General features: G+C 46.1%; 2 protein-coding genes across 2 annotated transcripts in view; both read right to left on the bottom strand.

The window, feature by feature from the left end:
• The window catches only part of trit1 (tRNA isopentenyltransferase 1), a 38123-nt gene extending 33740 nt beyond the window's left edge, over window positions 1–4383 (bottom strand). Inside the window, exon 1 of the mRNA XM_076012229.1 lies at window positions 4069–4383. Within this exon, the coding sequence (XP_075868344.1) occupies window positions 4069–4227 (159 nt within the window). The 5' untranslated portion in view covers window positions 4228–4383. The remainder of the gene's footprint in view (window positions 1–4068) is intronic.
• Window positions 4384–4815: 432 nt separating this feature from the next.
• myclb (MYCL proto-oncogene, bHLH transcription factor b) lies at window positions 4816–11298 on the bottom strand. Its single transcript, XM_076012225.1, has 3 exons — window positions 11011–11298; window positions 9385–10146; window positions 4816–7979 (listed from the first exon to the last, which is right to left on the bottom strand). Exons 2-3 carry the CDS (start codon window positions 10058–10060, stop codon window positions 7132–7134), a joined length of 1524 nt encoding a protein of 507 aa, XP_075868340.1. The 5' UTR covers window positions 10061–10146; window positions 11011–11298; the 3' UTR covers window positions 4816–7131.
• Between the last annotated feature and the right edge of the window lie 14277 nt (window positions 11299–25575).

Here is a 25575-nt window from a genome sequence, read left to right as displayed (position 1 = left end):
ATACTGACCATGTCATCAAGATCAATAACTGTCCGGGCTTAAATTTTTTTTGCATAAATTTAGATCTGTTTGCATGTTTCTTTGTCTGACTATCATCATTATCATCATTATTAGCTTGTTAGCCAATAGGGAGCCTAAACCCACAACAGCAAATCAATTAGCTGGGTTTCACTCCAGATGGAGGGAAGGAAGTGATTGGAAGCTACAGCAGATGGAGGGAAGTCTGTATTTTGTTATCAAACATAAAACACAATACGGAAAAGGAAGTGGCTACAGATATTGAATGTTCACTGTAGGAACATCCAGCACACTGGTCCATACTGTCCTTTAAAACATGAGGTCAAATAGAGCAGACCACGTGGTTGGTTTAATGGTTTCTTCACAGATCCTGATTGAATCCAGCAGTGATAAACTGTTGTTTTATTATTTCAAACTGTTAAAGTTAAAGTCCCAGTGATTGTCACATCCCGAAGGATGCAAAATTAGTCCTCCGCATTTGACCCATCATCCCCTGAGGGAGAGCGGTGGGCAGCAGCAGTGCCGCGCCCGGGAATAATTGGGTGACCTAACCCCCCAATTCCAACCCCGAATACTGAGTGCCAAGCAGGGAGGCAATGGGTACCATTTTTACAGTTGTTGGTATGACTCGGCCAGGGATCGAACCCACAACCTACCAGTCTCAGGGCGGACACTCTACCACTAGAGCTGAGCTGGTTGCAACTTTGTTTCAAGCGCTGATGCCCGTCTTGAGAGGGGAATTTTTTTGTTTAATCTCAATGTAGCTTCCCCGGGCTAAATAATGGCTGTGATTAACCGAAGAGATCAGCAAACGCTCTAATCAAATGTATCATGTGGCCCCATGAATCTCTTATTGCAGTCCAGCCACAGAGGAACACAAACTCCAAAGAAGCAAAGTAGCAAACTTGGAGCATCAGTGTTACAGAGTAAAGGAATGCAATGTCACGTTACATCATTTATCTACTGATGTCATATTCAGTTCAGCTACATAAATTATTTGTAACATTACATGAACAAAAGCAGTTTGGATACTTGTTATAAACTCCAGGTGGCTCCTTTGCCTGACAGCTTCTTCAGCTAGACAGGCAAAACAGACCAGATTTAATATAGTGTGGGAAATAACCATGGCTCATTCGTTTCATTGTAACCATCGATGGGATGCGCCAAAGACTGAACACTTCTCACACTCACGTGACGCACACAGTGGGAGTTCCTGCTCTGGTGTGTCCATGGCGAGGAGATGAGGTGATGGGCTGATTCCTAACTCACATATTTTCCCATAACTCCTGCTTTTGGGAGGGGAAAGTGACAGACACTTCCTGCTAGAAAAAAAAAAACTTTGTGAATCAAGCAGCTGAACTATTTGGCAGTGGCCCGCTTCACTCGCAGCGGTACAGCCGGGCACTACTGTGTGTGTATGTGTGTGTGTGTGTGTGTGTGTGTGTGTGTGTGTGTGTGTTTGTGTATGCCATAGATAGCATGTTCATTTAATGAGTGAATAATATCCCCCTGCATGCCCAATGAACTGTGGGTAGGGGCCAGGAGGCCGGGGGGGTAATAAGTGCACAATGGGAGTGTTAGCGAGTGTGGGAACCAATTCTGCCGGGGACAATAGACACTTCCCAGTGGCCACAGCGTGCCCATTCACTATCAGCTGCCGGGGCCGGCGGAGAGCCGCGCTGAGCACGCACCAGCTCAGCACAATGCTGCTTTCTCCCAAACAAGACCAGACTGTTTCCTATCCCAAAGACAACACAGGCCGGCTCTAGCCCATACACCAGATTCTTTCTCACATAAGCCGTCTCCCTCGCTCTCTCCCCTTCCAACTCCAGCCGTCGCTGCCGCCACCCCGACAGGAGGGCGGTGGCAACCAAGTTTTTTTTCTTCTTTTTTTGTCATATTTTTTATTACTGGGTGAGAGATGAGTCCCAGGCATGCCGTGCTCCAACTAGGCCACTCTTTTTCTCTTCACCAGAGGGGCCTGCTGCTAGTTGAGATATTTTTGGGCCCTCGAACGTTATTAGCATAACCCAGTTTACCCAGTACCAGGTGACTGCTGGGAAGAGAAAGAGCTCCCACAGCGGAAGCGGGAGGGTGGGAGGGGAGGTAAATGCACTCAAGGACAATGAAGGGAGGGAAGGAGGAAGAGGTGGCGAGGAGGTGGCGGGAACAGAAGGAAAGGTGATGAAGGAGAGGTTTGGATGCAAGAGGGCGCACGCTCCAGGTCCCGCAGGAGGAATCATTGCTGTGTGTGTTTAAAGACCAGTGGAAGTTCATCCTCTGGCTGTCTTGACTTTTTCCTTTTTTAACTATCATTACATTTTCAGGATAATTCAGAAAGGCTTAAGTCTACAGGCGAGGTTTGGACTTAAGTTAGGGATAAAGATGATGGTAAGGGTTTTGATTGGTTGTATAAGATAATTCAAATGAAAGGGAGTCAATGTTGGTGGTGTGTGTATTATTAGGATGGCAAGAGCTGCATTAACACACAAAGCGCACAATGGAACCAATCATTTTATGGATGTTTTCGAGGATGTACTTATGCTGCTTTTACATGAATGGCAGCATTTCAGCATTTCAGTTCCTCTACTCAAAAGGTTCCACAACATTGAATAATCTGTAAATAACATTTATGATTTATAGAGTAATACATTTACAGCTTTGTTAAATGTTACTAGATGGTCACTTCATGTTGATAGTTTAAAAATAACACATTTAGGAGTTGCAATTGTTGATGTTGTGTGTGTGTGTGTGTGAGAGAGAGAGAGAGAGAGGGGGGGGGGGAGCGATACACAAACTCTCGAGCACAGAAGAAGTCAAAATCTGCCATTTAGTTATTTTCCAAGTAGCCTAAATAGTCAAACTCTATCCAAAAAAGCGTGAATAACAAGTATCCCAGTATCAGGTTAAGAGTCCTATCATTATATTTGAATATGTAACCACAAATAATAACAGTGTGTGCAATCACATCAGTCCAAATCTGCCAATACTTCATTGTGTCTGATAAAACAAACCTATAGTACTAAATGAATGTCAGTCAGTTTAAAAAGATTTTGAGGACCAGGGCAGTTTCTGAATAGTGAAATTGACAAACAACCACATATCCAGAAGCGATCCAATGACTATTTCTCTTTCTTCAAAACACTTGATTTGTTTTACATGTATGTATGAAAAGCACAAACAATATATTACAAAACACAAAAAAATAAATGAAATGGCATCACAATAAGGTCTGAATGAAGTGTAGAAACTCTTGCAAACACCGAGCTCAGTGAAACAGGGAAATGTGAAACAAGCACCATGACATATCTTATCTTATTAGACTAAACAGGAAAGCACATCTGACCTCAATTTTGCCACTTTATATTTCAGGTGACAAAAATGTCAATCAAGTGCACCATGTTCCAAAATATTACGTCACTGAACTCTGCTATCTCACGCATGCTCTCTAAAATGTTGCAGTATATCCGGTGTGACGGCAGGATGAAGATGACGATGATGGGACAGTAGCACTTACACTCCACAAGATAGCAAACATTACACTCGTGTTCATGCAACTCCACTAGAGCCAAACACGAGAATCCAAATCCCAGAAACGTGAGAACTAAGTGGGACAAAAGTAAAGACAAGCGTTGTTAGCTTTAGCACCACGTCCGATGGGTTTACCTGCGGCTTAAACCAGCGGCCTGACCAGCTAGGAGAGCAGCCATCGTGCCTTCAGGGCCAGAACAACAAACGCTAAGTGAATCTAACAGGTTGGTTGTCATATAGTCTCCTCCTGTCAAGTTCAAGCGACAGACTTAGCTGAGTCGGGCCGAGCTGCGCCATGCTTTCCACGTTAGCTCACATCTGCTAGCCTCCCCAGTAGCATCTAGCTCAAAAGGCTAAGTGAGATGACGGCTGTCACTCGGATTCTGGATTCACTCTGGGAGATAAGCGGAGGTTTTATTATTTTTTGTTTGTTTGTTTGTTTCAAGCCGAGCCTTGTGGTTGCCCCGTCAAAGAGTACTACTCTGTGGCGCGCCTCCTCCACAAAACGTCCTTCCTTACCTGCATGGAGTCGGCGCTGATTATCTCCCCGCGGAACCGCTTCCCGATCTCGATGGCCAGCTTGGACTTGCCGGTGCCGGTGGCTCCCAGAACGACCACCAGAGACGGCAACACGGCTCTCCTCACCGCCACCTGCACGCTTCGCGCGGACGCCGCCATGATGCCACTCGCTCCGGCTGGCCAGCTGACTGGCGGCACGCATGCGCAGCGAGGGCGCAGCGGCGCGAGAGGTTGGCCCTGTTGCCCGGCAACCGGCCCGCCATCACTCTGGATTGGAAACGTTGCGACGGCGGGTCTTTGATCTTGAGCCTCGGAAGATGTGCGGTTATGTTAACATTTGAGTCGTTTCATGTTTAGTTTTTTTAGGGCTTATCTGTTTCCGCTGTCGGTGACATTTAGGAGCGTTGGGGGAAAGGCTTCTCGGGGAGGACGGTTGATTATTGCAGTCTCTATGGAAACTGCCAGAGAGATGCGGGCGTGAGAAAAAGACACTTGGTTGCCATGGAGACTGCTCTGCACAGCTGATTGACGGTGGAGAGGGAGGCGCGCAATCACTCACACAGGTGGTTCCAGCAAGGGTGCATGCGCACAATGGTGGGATTCAGGTGAGAACAGATTCATTTAGCTTTATAATAAAGATCATGGAGCAAAAATAGATCTGGCTACGTCATCATTGTGTGTGTGTGTGTGTGTGTGTGCGTGTGTTCATGCATGTGTGCCAGATGGATACAGCAAGGGAGTCGAGAATGATGTCAAGCCATGAGGTTTATTATTTTTCTTACTTACTCTTCATACATAGAGGCTTATGAGGTACGGAAAATAAAACAACAAAGTGCTGAGACAAGGCGTCGATATCACCATAGTTGAATTCCAGATGTAAGAAAGCAACGTTCACAGCTACTATGAGTACTGTGCCAACAGCAGAGACCAGTGACCAATGCAGGTCACACAAATTAAAAAAAAAAAAAAAAAAAAAAAAAAAAAAAAAACCAAAGGAAAAAGGCAAACCACTGTTGTGGGTGCTCCCTATTGAAAAAACACACAAAAAAAGGGGGGGGGGGCATAATAGTGGTTTGTGCTGAAATAATTAGCAGACACTGAGAATATTCCAGAAAGGAGGTGAGAATTAACAGTAATGGTATATTTATATCACAATGGAGAGAGGATTCCTAAAGCATAGCTTTGGCCCTGGCATAAGAGAGAGACAGACAATAATAATGAGTTTCCTGAGTGCTGGTAAGAGCGGCACACACTATCTGTCAGGATTGAGGCGTTTACAGTACTACTTCCAGGCCTACAGTGTTCTGTTGCATGGCTTATGGGGTAGAAAGAGGAGCACCAGGTTGGTAAAAGACTGAAAGCTGTAACACCTACCAAAGAGTAGCCAGGAAAAAAAAACAACACTTTGATCGGCAGATCCTCTTAAGACCGCCCTCCCAAATCCTCCTCCTCCTCCTCCTCCTCCTGCAGCGGATTTAAGAGAGCGCTGTGTGTCTGCATGCAAGGAGCGTTCAGGTGTGCCTCCCGCTCCAACATGTCAACCTAAGCGTTGCGTGCTAATTTTTTCAGCACAGAACCAGCAGTAAAGCCCTCTCAGCTACAATTACAAAAAAAACAAAAAAAAAAAACAGTCATTAGCTCACACAGAAACACAACACCGTATGAAAATATAGTATAAAACTTTTTTGTCAGCTCCGACTTGTACAAAGAAAAAATCCCGGAAACACACAAAGTAATTAGCATTAAAGAACACAAGTAGGCAATGCGAAAAGATGTGGTGACAAAGTGGCTAGTGTGATCAATGTTCGGTAAGTGTTTTATTTTGACAACTTTAATAATATTTTTTTATTTTAATTAACAAAAATAGAAGCTTTGAGTTACCAGCAAGCTCGGCCCCCTGGGATGCAGGGCCCCATGAAAACTAGGATGAGTATAGTAGACTTTGGAAGGGACTGTACAGTCAGGGAACTATATACATAACATCCAACAGGATAGTCTACGTACATTGAAAGGCTTCTATAGGCTTTACATTGAATGCAAAAATGAATGATGAACATCAGACAGCAAGATGAAACAAGTATAGAGTAGGCTTCATCAAAACCAAACAAATGGCAATTATTTTTCAACACGCATCCAGATTTTTTCTTTTTTTGGTTGATCATTTGAAGCCATCGTTCACCTTTTGGCCCGTCTCCATGGCACAACAATGATAAAGGAGTAAACTATTGATTGGAGAATTTGGTGCTGACGGAAAACAAGATCAATCAGTATTGATGGTTCCAGGAATAATGGTACAAAAGAGGCCGTTGTGGGCATAGTGCAACTGTAAATACCTTAGATGCAGGGGAGAAAGGAGAATGTTGCAATATTGGACATGCTGTGGGCACAGGGAGATTCTACCCTCACAAATGTGGCATTAGTTGTTGCGCTGCCCCATGTAGCCCCTGCACTCTAGAAAATATGAGGGAAAGAACAGAGGGAGAAACAATGCACCAAAAAGCAGGTGCAACTTGAATCCAAGCAAGTTGTGGGTAATGTGGGTGATAGACAAGGTGAGAAAATTCCTTTGGGATGCATCAGACCAACAGAGTGCGCAGCACTGAGCCCGGTATGGGCAGCAGCTCGGGATACATTTATAGCACTTTTTCCAACTAGCAGCTGCTGCATTTACAACAAGTTAACCTGTAGCAAGCAACAATTAATAGCAAGGGGGAAATTGAACAATCTGATGAACCTGTCTCGTGTATCCATGGACATAGTAATCTGCCTTTGAGATGCCTCCAAATGAAAAAAAAACAAAGTCCAGTCCCTATAGCCTGCTGTCCTGACTGGCTCGCGGCCACATCAATCACTCAGAAGCTAATGTGCAAAACACACACACAAAATAAAAAAAAAGAAAAGAAGCAAGAGGAAACAAAATAAACAGAAAAATCCACCCGCACTATTCCAACGTGACTAAATCAAAGTGAGCAATAGTGTCTCTTCTCCTTCATGCAGTCCCGCTCAGCTCCTGTGTGTGTGTGTGTGTCTCTGTGTGTCTCTGTGTGTGTGCACAGCGCCCGCTCAGGAGCGCTTGAGCTGCGCCAGCCTCTGCAGCAGCTGCAGTTGCTTGGTTTTCAGCTGCTTCCTCTCGTGGGCCTTCTGCCTCTCGCTGGTGTGCAGCTGCTGCAGGTACTCGGCCGCTCGCGTCAGGATGGCCACCTTGGGCGTCTTGGGACAGTCCGCCAGGCCCGGGATCTCGTCGCGCAGCGAGAGGAAGCGCGAGCGCAGGTCGTTCCGCCGCTTGCGCTCCAGGTAGTTGTGCGCCTTGCGCTTGTCTGTGTCCTCGCAGTCCGACGACTGGGGGCTGGAGGCGTGCGACAGGAAGTGGGCCTTGGCGGGCGAGTCCTGGCCGTGGGAGCCCGACGAGCACGAGGAGGGCGGGGAGGAGGGCGACGCCGACGAGGTCGGCGAGGAGGCGCCGGGGTCAGGTGACTCGGCGCGGAAGCCGGCCACCATGGCGTGGGGCTTCCTGCTGTCCAAGTTCAGGGGGGCGTGGCCCAGCCGAGGCTGCTGCTGCTGCTGCTGATGCTGATGCTGATGCTGCTGCTGGTAATGGTGGTGGTGCGGCTGGCCGGCGTGGGCCTCCTGTCGCACCCGCTTGCGGGGCGGGTCGACCGGCGCAGGGAGGGTGTCCGGCGAGGGTGCGGCGTAGTTGTGCTGCTGCTGGTGGATGGAGATGTGGAAGCGCTTCATGCCGGGGTCCAGGGGGTCTGCCCGCACCGTGATGGTCACCGGCTTACGCGTGTTGACCAGCCGCCGCCGGGGCTTCCGCTGCTGCTGCTGCTGTTGTTTCTGCTGCTTCTGCTTCTGTTTGTGTTCCACCGTCACCACGTCGATCTCCTCGTCGTCCTCGTCATTGTCCTCGTCGTCTGAAAGGGTGAAGACAATGCAAAAAGTTTTTGGGGGGGAGACAGCAGAGGGACCACCTGGCTTCCGATTGAAACCAATTTACATCCTCCCACAGGAAGTTCCCTCGCAAAATCTGGAGGCACCTCCAGGGGTTCTCTGACTGAGCACACAGTGACACACATTTTAAATCAATTAACCGCTCCACTTACAGGAGTGGAAGCACTCTTGTTGAACTAAACGAGAGGGTTTTGTACAGTTTTTTTTCAACCCTCAGATTTTTATTGCCCTTGTAAACCAACACACCTTTACAGTAATTGCACAAGATTGCATGTTAGATTGTGGACCTGGTGATTTTACATGTCAAACTCATAAACCCGTTTCTAGGGAGGGGACACTTGATTGCAACTGCTTTATATATATATATAAAAAAGGTGGCATCCCATATCCCTAGGAAGGCCAAAAATCAATTCCCATGTGTGGATCTCTAATGGCTTTTGATTGGAGCCTTTACGTACATTTCCGATGATTGCCGGTCGCCCGCCCTCCCCATGAAAACAGTGTGAAAACGGTGTGAAATGCCGCCTGAAAGCCGGCGTCAAAGGATTCTGCAAGCCTAGTCGACCTCCTAAACGGCTAATCCCGCTCTATTCACAGCACCGACCGAAATCCACCCACTGACACAATTGGCGCCGCAGCCTGTTGAGTGGAGGAATGCAGCAACAAGTTCCCTTTGTGACGTTACACACACACCCATTATCTATGGTCCAGGCTGGGGATCACATGCCGGCCTACATACCACACTCAATCATATGGGCCAAAAAAAAAGAAAAAAGAGAGCATCTGGAGTGGGGAGGGGAGAACTACTACAACACATTCGCTCAAGCAAAAAAAACTAAACTAAAATAAGGCTCAGCTTTACAGTCTGTCCCTGCTCCATAAAGTTACAACCATGACCAAGAGCCTTCCGTAAATCCGCGGCAAATGCCAGGGAGGGAGCGTCGAGGATATTGTTATCTTCAGTGAGAAGAGGGAGAGGTAGCAGCTGGTCTGCTGGAGCCCTGCCAAGCAGCAGATGTTTCAATGGGCGTGTCGCTCAGCGCGCCAAGCATGTGTTGCATGCGTCGAGGTAACGCAATGCAGTCATGTGCCATGCCAGTCCTCGCAGCCAGATAATGGCTGATCACAGATAATATACTGCCCTGGGTGAGGGAAATTGCATTTCCCCGTGAACTGATGAGGAAATCACTTCTCGAGCTGCGTGTACTCGCTGGATACGTGGAGCTTATTTTGCATTTTCTATTAAAATAATATCATAAAAAGGAGATACTATAAAATGCAAACAGTAGTAGTGTGAGGAAAGGGCTTAACCAGTGAGAGCTTATCGTCCTGCTTGTGGAATGTTCAATGTGCCACATGATCGCTCACCTGACGAGTCGGTGTGAGACTCGGAACCGGAGGACACTTGCTTTTTGCAGCCGCCGCCTGACGGGAAGGTGAGCACGGCAGCCGGATCCACGCAGTCCGCAGCCAGCGCGTCGGCGAGCCCTCCGTGCGTCCTCCACGGGGACGGGACGGAGGTTGCTGCCGCCGCCGCCGCCGCTGCCGCTGCAGCCGCTTTCCCCGCTGCGGCGCCCGTCCCGGGACGAGGGGCGCAGCGCTCCCCTACAACTCTCTCCAGCTGCTGTCCCGCCGAGAAGCCGCTCCACATGCAGTCCTGGATGATGATGGAGCTCAGATTCCCGAAGGAGTTCGCGTCCGCGGCGAGTTTGCAGGGCACGTCCTGCTGCTGCTGCTGCTGCTGCTGCTGCTGTTGCTGTTCTTCCTCCTGTCCTAAGAACTGGGAGACCCACTCCAGCTTGTCCCCCAGGGATGGGTACAGCAGCCCGACCTTGCCCGACCCTTCCAGCGCCCTGATAGGAGACATGGGCGGGGTCGGCACCAGCTCGAATTTCTTCCATATGTCCTCGCTGGGCGCAGTGGACTTGAAGAAATTCTCGTCCGGGTCGTGGTGGTCGTCGTCGTAGAAGTAGTGCTGGTTGTGGTCCAGGTGGTCCATGTCCCAGCTTTCATAACGAGGCGCGGCAGAGCTGATGCCCGGCATGGGGTCTGCAGGCAAGCAGGAGGGTCTGACGGGAGGAGGGGCGGGGCGGGATGGGGGGTGGCTGAATCACTCCCTGTTCCCTATGTCTGTGGAGAGAGACGGAGGCAGTTGGATCAGAACTGAGCGTTATTCTTATTTTCACTCTGTCACAATCGTGCGCTTATTTCCAATGTGCCACACTGGATTCATTATATTTTCTGCTGTACAGCCAAAAAAAAAAAAAAGAGAGAGAGAGAAAATGTTGAGACGCAGCAACAGCAGGAAAGGTCCTTTGTGTGTGTGTGTGTGTTGGTTGGGGGGGGGGGGGGGGGGGGGGCGAGACGACGACGACCCTGTAAGTACCTCAATCAGAACATGATGTGCCAATTAAGGCGATAGTCGGGGTGGAGGGGAGGGGACGCGCTCGTTCACGTGGGCGTTTTTATTTTTATTTAAGTTAAAGATCAACTACCGCGCGTTGACTGCCGCGAAGTTCAAGTTTCGCAACAGCGTTTCATTACATAACACTGTTTTAGTAGTATACTGTAACACGCGCGGCGGCGCGCACACACGCACGAATAGAGTGGACGGGAGGGGGCCGCCGTGCGCACGCCGCTCAATCGTGAAGAAGGGGGGGCAGATTAAATTCGGCAGATTAATTGGATGGGCAGGTGTCTCCCTCGGTCGTTCCATCCTCTCCGCTTCGACTCCTTATCAAGTTCAAGCAAATCAGCTGCGACTAAAAAGAGAGAGGAGCGTGCCGGTCGCCTAATCAGGCTGCAGACGACGAGCGCTGTGGTTGCTGGGGAGGGAATTAAAAAAAAAAAGAAAAAGAAAAAGAAAAAGAAAAAGAAAAAAAACAACCTACAAAACTTCATCCGTGCGGAGACAAACACGCCTCCTTCTCCCACGCCGCTCTCTTTCTCGTAAGAGGATGCTGTGTTGTTTCTTGTATTATTATTTTTTTTTACCTGCTGTTGTGAATGAAAAACCAGCCGGCGTCCTCATTAAGATCCACTGTGCGTAAAAGTCGGATCCCCCCACAAACAGAATAGAAAAGAAAAACACAAGAATGACGAGCCAAACAAAGCAATTCCTCTTAGAAGGGAACGACGCGAGAAATCCAGCAAGAAGGTGAATAAGGTTCGAATAAGGGTTCCGCCGCTTCGGTCCTGCACGGCTCGACACTTGGCTGCCTTGGCTCTCCGGCAGCACTCGGTTCTTCCAACTGCGGACTAGCGCGCTATATTTGATCGGGAGGACAGCGAAGTCGGCTGTTATGCACAGGGGCGGGTCGTAGTAGCGGAGCCACGCCCACAGTTTAAAGGCGCAGCGCACCCCGGGAGCGGGACGCGCTCTCGCAACGGCGGAGTGAGGAGTTAAATGGCACTGATTTCATAAGATGGCACAGTTCTGCTTTTGTCAACCCGCACCCACCCAGCCACCCCCACCCCTCTCTCCGCTTGAAATTATGGGAACATAATGACAACAACCCCACCCCACCCCCAACCTCCTCAGAGAATTATTTATTTTTCTCCTTTTCCCACAGTTCTTCACGCCAATTTCACAATCATGACCTAGAAACCATCCTGTCAATGCAATCTCAGTGTTTTTATAATGATGATGATGATGATGATGATGATGATTTTAACAATTAAAACAATACCTCTCCCAGTGGATGTATGTGTTGCAACCTATGTGAGATTCAGGGGGAAAGCAGTGCAATCTGTATTTCTTGAACAATTGATTCAATTTTTAACAACAATCTGTGTGAAAACAAAGTGCCAGGCATGTTTTCCTGTTTGTTTTTTTGTTTGTCACATTTATTTCATGTTACAATCCTTGACTAAAATGCTTCCATACATTCCACAAAAAATAAATATTCTTTAAAAAAAAAAAGTCACTAAATTTGTCAATCATCAATCGCACTGTCACTACTGCCTGCAGCTCACACTGATAGATTCATATAAATTATATGGGCTGATGGTATCTATTTTGTTTGAAAATGTCATGTGTCTGCAACAATATCAAGACTAAATAATTAATAATGTATCATTCGTGGCGTTCATGTAAAACATAGCACTGTGAGGGTCTGCGACACACTTTTCTTTTTTAACCAACTCTGCAGAGACTGAGAAGATTCTGTCTAGTCCTCATCTACTCCAACATCATTATCATCAAATGTTGAAGTGGAGACCTGAGTTTTGGAGGCAAGTTATGAATCTAGGTTGGATTCAGATTTTGGGCTTGAGATGTTGTCATTGAGGTTTGGGTTCAGCAGGCTGTACAATCGAATAAAAAATGAATGGAAATCCCCAAAAAAGACAAAATGTGTGTGTGTGTGTGTGTGTGTGTGTGTGTGTGTGTGTGGACATATGGTTGCAGTATCCAATGCCGCCCATGCATCTCACAGTCTCAGTAATCAATATCACAAGCTTATGATGAGGCCCCTCCCCTGCAGAACCCCCACCCCCCTTGGAGGTGGTCGATGCTGAGGCAATGCTCTCTGTCTGTCTGTCTGTCTGTCTGCTGTATGTGTGTGTGTGTGTGTGTGTGTGTGTGTGTGTGTGCGTGTGTGCCTGTCTCTCTGTGACAGCTGCACACGCTCGCACATACACGCACCATCACGCTCACATCAACACCTGCTGACACTCTTGGTCCTCACCATGTGACCGCCGCGCACTAAACCCTGGCACACTGGCTTCTCCAGGATGAAGATTGAGAAACATCCTTCCTTTAACCGCTTCTCCGAAAAGTCCGCCCACCCCCCCGCCACCCACCCGATCATCCTCCAGCTCGTCGACGACAGCATGAAATTCTTGTCTGCCCACCTCATCTTCACACACACCCTCTGCTCCCCTCTCCCCTTGCTCTGTCACTCATCCTCTATTCTTCTTCCCTCAGTTTCTCCCTTGCCTACACTTTTCTCCCACACAGCCCCTGTCTCCCCCCCCCCTCGTGCTTTTATCCTCAGTCACCCCTGATCAAAAAGACCTTGACCCTACATGAAACGGGGGAGACGTCGGAGGGTTATATCCTCCATTTCCCAAGAGGGGAGGAGTGTGGGTGGGGGAGGGGGGCGGCGGCTACAAAGGCGCAGAGCTAACAGAGAGAAGAAACAGAATCTTTCAATTTCCCCCCTCTGTCTGGATCACTTTCTCTCTCTCGCTGCTGTCCTGGCTGCGCCTGATCCCTCTTTCTCTTGGCACTTTTATCTCCTCCCTCTCGGCCTTCTGCCCTGTTATATTCCCTGTGATGCTTAATCCGCCTCCCCTGCTTGGAATTAATCACCCAAAAAGTGAATGGGTGCACGGGCTCGCTCCTTGAAACGGGGAGGCGAGAGGAATGTCTTTTAAAGCAACAATAAGTAGATTAAATAACTTTGATTTTACATTTTCTTTTTACCTCGCCCCCGTACACACCTTGAATAATTTAAGTGCTTCTTTTTTATTCTTTGGCAACATTAATATGCTAATACAAATATGATTCTGTGACACTTTTTACAGAACAGAAATGCAATAGAGAGACAAACGCTCCCGCTCAGGTGGCACAAATTAAACCATATCTATCCTCAGAATAGAGCAGCTGTTAGCACTGATCCTCACTGTGCATATAAATACATCACCTACTGCTGTCATGCCATAATGATGGCCCACTATGAAGCATTTCTGTGGGGCCTTTAAAAGATCAGAATGACAGTTACAACTTCACACAAACATTCAGAAATGTAAAAGTTTTTCTTCTCTGTTTACATTGATGAAGAATAGTAAAGCCTTCTTTTTTCTCAGTACTGCGTCTCTGCGTTTTTATCCTGTTTGTTAACACTGAGGACAGAAGACATGAAACCAAAGCAACTTTTCACTGTTAAACAAAAAAAACAATCTATAAATCGTTTTTTGAACAGTTTTCTATCGGCGGCAGGGATTCTTCCACTTCTCAAGAACCTCAAATCCACACACATCACCAAGTAATTGAACAGAGGAGAAGCAATGATAGAACCACGCTCCATCAATAACTTCAGTCCCCTGTTTGCTCTCTGCCAGCGCTGTCAGCTTCTTTTATAGTTCATCGTAACCATCTCGGGGGAATGAAAGACAGAGTGTCTCCTTTCTCTCAGTGGAAATGTGGAGTCTGAAGGATACTCTTCAAAAGAATGACACCGTCCTCGCTGTTTCTCTCCCTGACTCTCCACGCAGCGTCTGCGCGGCATTGTTTGGATGTTTTTGTAATGTGGTGGTGTCTAATCATTAGATTAGATTAGAGGAAATGGGTTTGTAATGATTCCCCTGGGGCTGCTGCAAAGTGTTGGAAATGTCTTTATCATGCAGAGTGCTGATGCAGACAAAAACAAAAAGTCACAAAAAACAGTAATCATAAAAATTCATCTGACTGTTACAGCAAAGAGAGAGAACCGAAGACGGGCAGACGCACAAATAAGCCTGTGGACCAAGCTGCATATTTGTTGACATTTCCAAATGTGTTGCTCTTAAGATTTTAATGTAGAATGAGTGCACCAAAGTAATTTAAAAAATTCTGGAGTTTTACTGCTTGAGAAATGAATCTTCAACAGATATATTAAATATCTCATATTATGCAAAAGTTTCTGTCAGTGAACTTCCCAGAAACAAAGAGTAAAGTCCATTGATTACTTGCTTGCTTACTTTACTCTCCAGAAAGCTAAAACTGAGCTAAAACACACAGTTCTCAGCCCTTTGTGATGTCACTTACGGTCAATGAATCCGCTCCCAGGTTTTGTAACAACACTACCATTCTCCAGAAATGTGGAAGGTCTAACAAAACATCTGTTGTAGTCGTGAGCAAGAGCTCCAGAGTGTTCCTGCAGGAGGCTGTAAACAGCAGGCTAAATAAATTGCTTTCTTTCTGGAGACTGATATTAACCATGCTCTTCTGTACCACAGAAGCCCAGGGAGAAAAATCTTCTCAGAGAAAATGTTCTAAACTATGCCACATTTAATATGTGGAAACAGGTTCTATGGTCTTTGAAAAATAGTACTGTACATGCTTGATAGATCTGAATCATCAGTAAGATGAGCAGTTGAAAGGTGGAGAATTGTAGTATCACTCTGAACTGTTGCGTTCAAATAGTACGTCACTGTCTTTAATCTATTTAACTTCAGTTCTTTGCATTCCAAATTTTGAATGTAGGTAAGCCTGAGGAATAAAGAAAACCAGGCCTTTTAACAGTGTTAAAAAAAAAAAGAAACTCTCTGACAACTGACAAGGGTCGTCCTCCCCCACCTGTCACGTCCTCCCTCCGCCTGCTTCTGACCTTCCAGACTAATCAATGCTCAGCTCGCCTGCGACACACCCATAAGTGTGTCTGCGGTGTCTGGGCCGTCACAGACCCACTTCCTGTAATCTGGAGAGCAAAAAGAAACAGCTGCTACCCACTGGATGGTGGTGACCTCCTGCTGACGCACTGCCAGGCGCGCACGCACACACACACACACACACACACACACACACACACATGCATGCACACGCAGATACAGCATAGCCACCCCTCAGGCCAGATGCTCATTACTTCAAGATCTGGTCTGCCAGTGCTTTTTATGAGGGATCACATCACCCAAATACAATTTCTTCTTCTTCTTCTTCCTCTTCCTTCAGAAACTGCACAGGGATGCAACTAGACACACAGGTTGAGGCCCTCTAGTCCAGAAGAACTCATAGTGCTCATAGTTTGCGACCATCTTGCAGTAGATGTTAAGATTTCCATTGTTTCATATTTTGACGCGCCAAGTTGTTGTGGCAGGTTGGATCACTGCGCACGCCTCAGCCTGTACGTATGTTCGGAACCCTGATGGACAAGTTACTCAGTCGTTCCCCTTCTCTTTTCCCCCTCTCTTTCTCTCACAGAATTTTATTGCCTTCTGCGAAGAAATCAATTCTGGAAGTACAGCCTGTCAGCACAGACTGTACCCTGGAGGGACAGAGGAAGACAGAGTGTGTGTGTGAATCCGAAGAGGTGTGTGTGTATGTGTGTGTGTTTGGTACTGAGTGAATGACAAGTGTCAGCAGGGGAAGAGAACAACTGGGGAAAATGGGATAGAGGATGAGGAGGCGTGGTGCAGATCAACAGGGTGAATGAGAGCAAGATGCTGAGACCCTGCAGACGACAGAGAGGGTGCGAAATAAAGGGTTAAAGGAGGGAGCACCTCGCAGGAACAGGCTTGAATGCAGTGATGTAATTACATAACTGTTATTTGGCAGGCCGGTGTTATTGAGCATTCTTGAAGTGTTGCACACACGCTGATAGAGACACATACACGCACATGCACGCATTGCACACACTGACAGACACACAAACCCGCAGTCAAAGCAGAGCACAGATGTATGCACACACAGCTGTGGAAAACAAACACAAAGCAGGCAGTACACAGCCAGCGTTTCCATCACACAACTGTCTCATTTTTTATCCACGCTGCGCCGCACTGCATACACAGGTGAGTTATGGCCGACCGTTTTGCATATGCACTTTGTGTATGTGCGTGTGTCCCTGTGTGTGTGTGTGTGTGTCAGGAAACAGGTCAGCTCTCCTAAATACTGGTCATTCCCATTTGTGTATCAAGTCAAAGCTCATTAAACACTTCTGAGACGTGAAGACATCATCAGTATGACATTAATATCAACACCATAGCCAACCTTGAGAGTTCACAGGGTTATATTCCCTTTGACTCTCTGTACTCTCCATAGACAGAAGTGTTTTACTGTTAAGCTGGTAAATCCTTCAGAGGTTCCCGCAGCTTTTTGTAGTCCCAGAATCTGCAGTTGATTCAAGAAGCTCCTCATTAAAGCAAGTTGTCAGATGGGGAGCCAGAGATGAAAGCTGCACATCAACTACAGCAATGCACCAGGTGAGAATGCCGAAACACCCGAGGCTGACAGAAACAGTAAAACTCAAGTACAGGGGGAAACTTTATTGTTGATAATTTTCACCTCTTTTGACACCAAGAAGCATGTAACAGGCAAACAAAAATGGTACTTTTCGAACGAGCTGTAATCGCTGTTGTAAGTCTTCTCATATCAAAACACAGCATCTTCGTGTCCTCATATGACTGTTCTTCTCTGCTGTGTTTCTCAACCTCCTGTCGGTGCAACAGAGCGGAACATACTGTTCAGCAGTGAGACACCTAGTGGCAAGAAACAAAACTGTTCCCAGCCCTCCCCACAGCCTTGAAGTTTACATACAAAAGAAAGCATTCTTTCCCTCCTCTTCTACTTCGTCTTGCGACACTCGCCACACAGAGATCAGGTCGTGAGTGCTGCTGAAACACAAGCAGTCGTCATGGCAGCAGCAGCACCTGAAGCGTGATGTTTCTTTGCTTTGCTGATTGAAACAGGAATGAACAGATCAAGACTTATGAACTGTAGCTGCAGCCTTGAGTGTGCGCTCTCTGCACGATAAGGCGTGGAGTCTTCTGAGCACAGCAGGGGTTTGACGTTTCTGGTTTCTGGTGCTGAACATTGTCAGGAAGATAGGAACATTCTGACAAAACACACTGCAACATAGACCCATGGTGGAATAAAATCTGAAATTAAATTTATCACTCCCTCCGGTAACATCAACACACCATGGTCTTCATACAGCTGACGTTTATTGATTCGTCACCGTCTATACCGACTATAAAATACACAATTATATCACAATCACATTTAACAACACACAATTAGAGGATAAAGTGTTTATGAAAATAACCAAGCAAAATTACAATAACACTATAAAATAAATTAATGCAAAAACACATATACAAGTAGTAGAAACATACCTCAATGGCCGCACAATAACACAAAGGGAATGAGGTACAAATCTTCATAAGAAAGTCCGACCGGGAAAACAGCGACCATCGGCGTGACTGTCAGGCAACAATGGAGAGCTGCGAATTGAGCTGCTATTAGGCTGACAGCGGTCATGAAACCTGAGCAACCTCTCCGCTATCCTGGCAAAGTTAATCGGCACCCCTCCATTCTACACTGCAAGCAAAACGCACGCTGGCTCCATATCGGAAGCAGATGCAACCCCAAAAAAACCACCCTGGTGCAACAAAGAGAACGCACAACCAGGACTGCCCCACACAATAGAACCACAACAAAAAACAAACAAACTCTGCACATCAAAACATGCACAAAAATGATCAATTAAACCATTTGGCCTAATTAAGCTAGATAAATAATAAATTATAACAAATTAAATGACAAATATTTATTTGGCAGTTAAACTCCCACCAAATCACAGATATGTGATTTCCCTTCTTTCAATAATGAACTCCGTATTTATGAAAATAATTTGATGACCGCTACTCTGCTTCAAGCAAAAGCACTGTCTTCTGTACAGGCCTATCAAGATAGGTTGACTTATAGTGTGTTTACCCTGACTGTCTAATGAGGAGTCACTGAGTTAAAGTTTCACCTTTCCGACTCTTCCATCTGAGCTAGGATAAACCTCAGCTACTCTGGCAAGCTTCCAGAGAACTGTCCTCACGTAGGATAACTACGTCATCAACCCTTGTATCTCTCCTATTCTTTTGCCAGATCTGTCTTTGTTGTAAACTGAGTAAATACTCTTTTTTCCATCTTCTCCAGAACTCATTAGCTAAGAACTGCACCTGGCGCCATCTCTTGCGTAAGTATAGGTGTTGACTCACAAATTCACCAGGAGGAGGCAAGATGATGCTGGACTTCATCATGAGAATATGGTTCGGAGTAAGAGGTTCCATAGTTGGATCATTCAAGTGTTCTGTTGTCAAGGGTCTGCTATTTATAATAGCCATCACTTCATACAGAAAGGTTCTGAGTGAGGCACTGTCGAGTCTCTTTGCAGACTGATCGAGTATGGCTGTTAGGACGCTTCGGATCGTCCTAATTTGTCTCTCCCATACCCCTCCCATGTGACTTGACGAGGGAGTATTCATTAAGAACTCACATCCGTATTTCTTCATCTCTTCCTGATCTAGGCCTTTCATTGCATTTAGGAACCCTCTTTTGGCGCCTACAAAGTTTGTTCCTTGATCACATCTCAATTGTCATACATTGCCACGGATTGCTATAAATGTATGTAAAGCGTTGATGAAGGCATCTGTGGTGAGATCGTCAAGCATTTCTATATATATCGCTCTGGAACACATACAGGTGAGGATAAGTCCATACTTCTTAAGTTCCTTTCTGGCTTCCTTTACATAGAAAGGGCCAAAGCAATCAAAGCCGCAGTAGGTAAATGGAGGTGTCACTTCCATCCTGTCCTCAGCTAAGTCAGCCATTTTAGGATCCTGTGTGTTCCTTCTGTACCTTCTGCAGGTGATGCATTTGTAAATATGTGACGCAACTGCGCTGCTACCACCAGTAATCCAGATACCATTGGACCGCAACTCATTGACAGTCATTCCTCTTCCTTGATGTTGCACCTTCTCGTGGGAATGTTTAATGAGTAAGGAGGATATATGGCTCCTTTTAGGTAAGATGGCAGGATGCTTGATGTGAGGGTGGAGACTAGATCTTGTTAGGTGTCCGCCAACCCTGAGTACACCGTTTTCACCTACAAAGGGACTTAGCTTGTGGAGCTTGTTTGTTTTGTCTTTGTGTCTTACTTCCTTGCCTTGCTTGCCACTCTTGACTTCACTACGGAAAGCTTCCTTTTGGGCAAGTTTGATGATGCAAAGCTCTGCCTCTTGTCTTTCCTCAACACTTGTGGCTTCACTTGTTTTAGGGGTGAGGCCCTTGATTTGCTTAGCGTGGCGCTTGAGATAAGCTATGGCTTTGACTGCTCGGTTCCAGTCTGAAAACTTTACCAAACAGTCTAGGAGAGTCCTCTCCTCTTTAGGTTTAGTGTTAAGCACTTGGACCTTTTGCAGCTCTGGGTCGTTGTCAATGACCTCTCCCACCTTAATATCTTCGATGGGTAACTCTTTCTCCCACAGAAAGGCTGGTCCAGTAAACCAGTTGGATGCAACGAGCTGGTCTGCCCCAAGTCCCCTCGATGCATGATCTGCCGGGTTATCGTCAGACTTGACGGAACGCCATTGCTTGGGTTCTGTGGTAGACTTGATTCTTTGGATTCTGTTCGAAATGAACACGTGAAACTGTCTGGCATCGTTGTTTATGTATCCCAGGACGACCTTTGAGTCTGTCCAGAAATATCCTTGGAGATCATCGATGTCGAGGTCGTTCCTGAGCATAATGCTCATTCTTGCTGCAACCACTGCCGTGGATAACTCCAGATGTGGTATGGTGGTTACGTTGGTAGGTACAACACGGGCTTTGCTTAAGACTAGCGAGCAGTGGACCTTACCATCAGTGTTAACCACTCTGAGATAGCAACAATCTCCATAGCCTATGAGATGAGGATACTATGAGGATACACACCACTGAACTCCGAGCGCTGTTTCCATGAGCGGCTCTCCCAAAGTCATGTCCTGCTCTTTGACACTGTCTGCACACTCTTCATCTGGTATCGATTCCAGCACCTTACTATTGCAGACAAACGTGTGCAGTCTGAGCTTGCCTGCACCACATAGCTGTCTAGCCTTCTTGACGAGTTGAACTGCCTCAGTGTCAGACGTGACACTCACCAACCCGTCATCCACATAAAAGCTTTGTTGAATGAATTTCATGTGTCTTGGCAAAATTCCTCTTGACCTTCAGTGGCTAGATGTTTTAGACCAAAATCGGCACAGCCAGGAGAGGAAGCTGAATCAAACAGATGGACTACATACAAAAAAACGATGGTGGTGACTCTAGATCGCTGTTCTCCCACCATAAGAACCTCAGGTAATCTTGGTCTTCAGGTCTTACATGGAATTGATGGAACATTCGTTCCCCGTTGCACATGATAGCGACTGGGCCCTTGCGAAATCTACAAAGGACTCCCACCAGAGTGTTTGTAAGTTCTGGCCCGGTGAAAAGGCGGTCGTTCAAAGCTGTTTCCTGGAACCTTGCTGAGCAATCGAAGACCACGCGTATTTTGACAGGTTTTTGAGGGTGATAGACCCTGTGGTGGGGAATATACCACGCTGGCTGGTTGTCCAGTTCTTCTACTGGGACCGTCTCTGCATCACCACGAGTGATTATATCTCGCATGAAGTTCACATAGACTGAGCGGTACTTCTGGTCTCTCTTAAGCCTCTTCTCTAGACCCTTCAGACGCTGCCAGCACATGACTTGTTGTTTGGAAGATTTGGTCTGTCTTGTTTAAAAGGTAAGGGCATTTCATAGTGACCGTCTTATTTGTGTTTGATTCCTTATTTTAGCTTGATAAGGAAATGGAGATCCTCTTGGGAGACGGGTGATTCCTCTCCGACTCTTTCACTGAAGTCAGACTCCAGTAGCTTCAGGACATCTCCTGGAGTGACAGCCTCCTTGATTCGAGTGTTGCAAATTAAGTGAACTTCACTCTTGAGGTGCACTGCTGGGTTGGGCTCAGGTGTGGCTTGTCGTACAATGATGCGGTGACTTAATCTTACGGCATCATCTCCATGCTTGCCGGGGTCACCGTAGCTCACAATGCTCCACCCAAGGTCAGTCTTCTGTGCAAATGGCTCATTCTTTTCTCTGCACACAACCTCTCTAGGCATGAGCGCTTGCGGGCAGTTGTAGCCGCAGTTGTAGCCTATCAGTAGACCAATCTCACAAGGAGCGATATCCTTTGTAAGATGTTCCAGGTGAGGCCATGTCTTGGTAGTCTCAGGGGTAGGAATGTGTTTCTTATTTGCAGAGATGAACTCATGCGTGTATGTTGTAGGAACCGTGATCGTGTCCGCAGAGAATATCCCTTTTAATTGCAGGTTTCTGAGTCTCTTACAGTGCACAATTGTCTTCTTTGATGACATCGTGGATAACTTCAACTCACTGTTGGGACAGTGTCTCGAAGTATCGATGTGTGTAAAAAAGAAAAAAAATAATAACGCGAACTGCTGGCATCATGCAAAATGCAGGTATTTAAAGTATAGATGCATTTTGTTCATCATAGTTTGAGATTCAAAGTGAAATCTGTTTTTGTTTGACGGCCGACCTGAACAGCGTTGAAGCCGATGCGTCACGTTGATGTTTCACGGTAAAGTACAGCACATATAAATACAAAATCCAGCACATTGTGTGTTATGATGAAAATCAACCGGATCCACCGTGTTTTTACACTATTGATTTCCTGTCGGAACGATCCCACCTGCTACGATTGACGCAGGAGGGACGCGGCAAGCGTCAAAGAATAGATTCTGCCGTTCTTTTCCAGCGGCTCGCATTTTACTGCTTCTGGGACGCTTCTGAAACGCGGCCGCTCTGCACCTGGTGTGAACCTGCTCATTGACTTTAGTGGCCGCGTTTCACTGCGTCAACGCGGACGCTCTGCTGACGCTCTGCAAACGCTTCTGGTGTAAAACAGGGGTAAAAGAGCATAGACAAGTACTTCATTGTCACCACTCTCCTTTGAGGCGATCTTAGGCCAGGGATGTAGTTTGTCTCGGAAAGCTTTGGCAGTTACGAATGGTTTACCATATCGTTCGTGGAGCAGGTTCAGTGGATCCCCAGTGAAGACTGTGGGTTCTGGGATGGGAAGCCTATTAGCCAATATGGCTTCAGCCAAAACCTTCACAAGGCCTCCTGTGTCTTCTTGTGCAGGGTTACTTGGAGCTATCTCTGGAGCTATGTATGGGGGTTGGGTGTAAGTCAAACTCACCATGGTTCTTCATACAGCTGACGTTTATTGATTCGTCACCGTCAAACTATAAAATACACAATTATATCACAATCACATTTAATTGATAAATAATACATTATAACAAATTAAATTACAAATATTTATTTGGCAGTTAAAAAATTATTGCGGCAAAAAAAAGAAACAGCTGCACATGACGCAGTCATTCTGTTCTGTTTGTTTATTTGAATCTATCCTGAGATTAATTTTACAAGGTGTGGGCAGTTGATTTCATTTTATGTTTATTCCATTAGCCCTCGGAGACCCATCTCATCTACATATTTGTCGACATGAAGAAAGAATACTTCAATGTAGGCGCATTATTTAAAAACAAGGGTCTTAAGATTACCTGCCATACATCTATGATAACGGTGTCTTTCATTCAGTCCAGATCATTTTCAAAGAGCTAACTTTTTAAATTAAGTTTTTGTTTTGATGAAAAAATGTAATGAACAAAAAATGACAAAAACTAACCCTTTTATTGTGTTTCAAATCACACAATCTACCTCCAATAGTTAAATTTTAATGAAGTATATTCAGTGCACTACTTTTTTATGAGACACTGTTATTTTGCATTTACCAGAAGTGATGACAGCTAACTAGCGTAGCATTTTATGAATATTTTAAGACTTGCCAAGAATCTGGCCACATATGTACAACTGAAGAGTGTACTGCATGAAAGAGTAGAGTCTGTCTGGTGAATAAGTTAGACAGCATGCTAACGTTACCAAATCCTTATAGGCCCCACACATGTGACCTATGGTGGCTAATGCAAAAAAAAACAACACTGTTTTAGTACACAATTGGGGGATCTTTTTAGCCCCCCTTGTGTGAAAATAGCGTGACATGGTTAGCAGTAATCAATTCCTTTGCTTGCCCAGTTTTAACCTTTGGGATTTCTTTAATTTGCTTTTGCTCCCCTTTAAAACAATAACGGTAGACAGGGTTGATGGTTTGTCACAGGTTTCATTACAGCTGTGGTGCACTAAAGATAAGGCCTTTCTTGGTAAAGCACATGATTTGTTACATTTGTGCATAATTAACAACAATAATAAAAGGTCATTATGTCAATTGGCCTAATTGGCATCACAGGTTTGCTCTTACTTTGACACAGGAAACCCACCATTTGCAAGCAATAAAGAAAAGGATGGGGGCTGCTGGTTTTGTGCACGGCTGCTGAGCTGGTAGCCTGAGGGCCAGAAGGGATGTGTGGTAACCTACAGATGGGCGCCCAACCACAGATGGGCACACACACATGCTAGCAACACACACAAAGGGCCAGGATCATAAGAAGGAGTGCAGCTTTGCTCTGTCAGCAACCCAGACTGATAGACGACGGCATCTGTGTGGGTTTGAGAGCACAGGAAGTTGAAAGAGACAAGAGGAGGATCCAACCACATTCGTTAAATACTAATCGGATCTGTTTCATTATTCAAAGGGGCATCCAGCTGAGCAGGGATCCAATGTAGAGCTAACCCGAAATAAACTTTTTGGCATGTCACTATTATATCTGATGTAGAGAGGTACAAGTGATCAAATGGGTTTAACCAAGCTCATTTCCATGCTGACAGCTTTGAGACCTCACATATTTGTAATTCAAATGAAGCGATGCTGTCGCTGCAGATGGGATGGGAAAAATCGCACCGGTTTTTCTTCCACCACGGGCCCTCGTCAGAAATGTGCAAGCTATAAACACAGCAACCCACACAGACAGAGGAGAGTATAAGTGGAGATGAAAAGGGCTGAGAGAGGCCACCCCTCCGTCATAATTATTTCTAATTAAGATTAATTGCTTCTTTGAGAGCTGGGGTAATTCCTACTGGGACCGAGTGGTTGAGATTTCCCACAAAAAGAAGATCTAAAACAAAACAAGGCCCCAAACACGTTGCCACGGTGTTTAACGCAGAGCCTCCACAGTGGTATAATTATCAAAGTTTGTTTCCACAAACAGACAACATGTGCTACTGCACTAAGCATAATTTTTTTCCTTTGCAAACAAAGGAACACAATCTCAGAGTCAGCGCTTATTGCGTGGGTTCTTATGACGAGCATTTTGCCCAAGGTGTTTGCATTTCATCTTCATCTGTTGGACTGTTTGAAAGAAAACAGAACACCACATCTTATATACTACCTGTCTACAACCGTGCAAACAGTAATATTTGTCCCCAGACTTTCAATAAACCCCAGGGAACTTAGAATTATCAATCAATTGCCTCTATTTCTTGCTTCAGTTTTGTGGAAGTCTGTAACAGAGCACACGCGATTCCCACATACACTTGCACTGCACCTTAAAGGAAGCCCTGCTTCCAGTACATATTTTTTTTTATGAATCTCTGTGGATGACAGCACAGTGCACATGGCGACAGTTTTTTTTTTTAGAAAAAAGGAGGCAAGCAGATGTCCCTGGCCACCCACAATACTACCTTGCTCATACTGCAGTCCCTATAAATACATCCCAGGCTGGGTGATATACTGCAGTTCCCCTGCAGCCCTTCTCGTCTTTCCAACGGACTCTCTTCTGAGCTTCAGAAGCGTTTCCATACCAACAAATGATGCAAAAAGTGCAGGGGACTCTTGACGGTTAAATAACTAAACTGAATTGTGGGAGTTTCCTCGTAATTGTCCAGCGGGTGACACAGTGCGCACCCCTGAATGGGACATCGTGCTCACACACAATCTGCCGGCCTTGAGCATATATTCATGGCCCTGCTGGGCGGCCTCACTTCTCCACAAAGATTTACGCCTCAACGTCCTCACTCACGCCCTCCTTACCACAAAAAAAAACCAGTCCCAAAACCTTCTCCCAAGACACAATGGTTAACGTTTCGCG

This window comes from Nelusetta ayraudi, unplaced genomic scaffold (genome assembly GCF_046127955.1).
Source record: "Nelusetta ayraudi isolate G7.1 ecotype Tasmania unplaced genomic scaffold, CSIRO-AGI_Nayr_v1 ptg000135l, whole genome shotgun sequence".
Taxonomy (NCBI): Eukaryota; Metazoa; Chordata; class Actinopteri; order Tetraodontiformes; family Monacanthidae; genus Nelusetta; species Nelusetta ayraudi.
The sequence above is the reverse complement of the archived record's forward strand: the minus strand, read 5'-3'. Positions and strand labels throughout refer to the sequence as shown.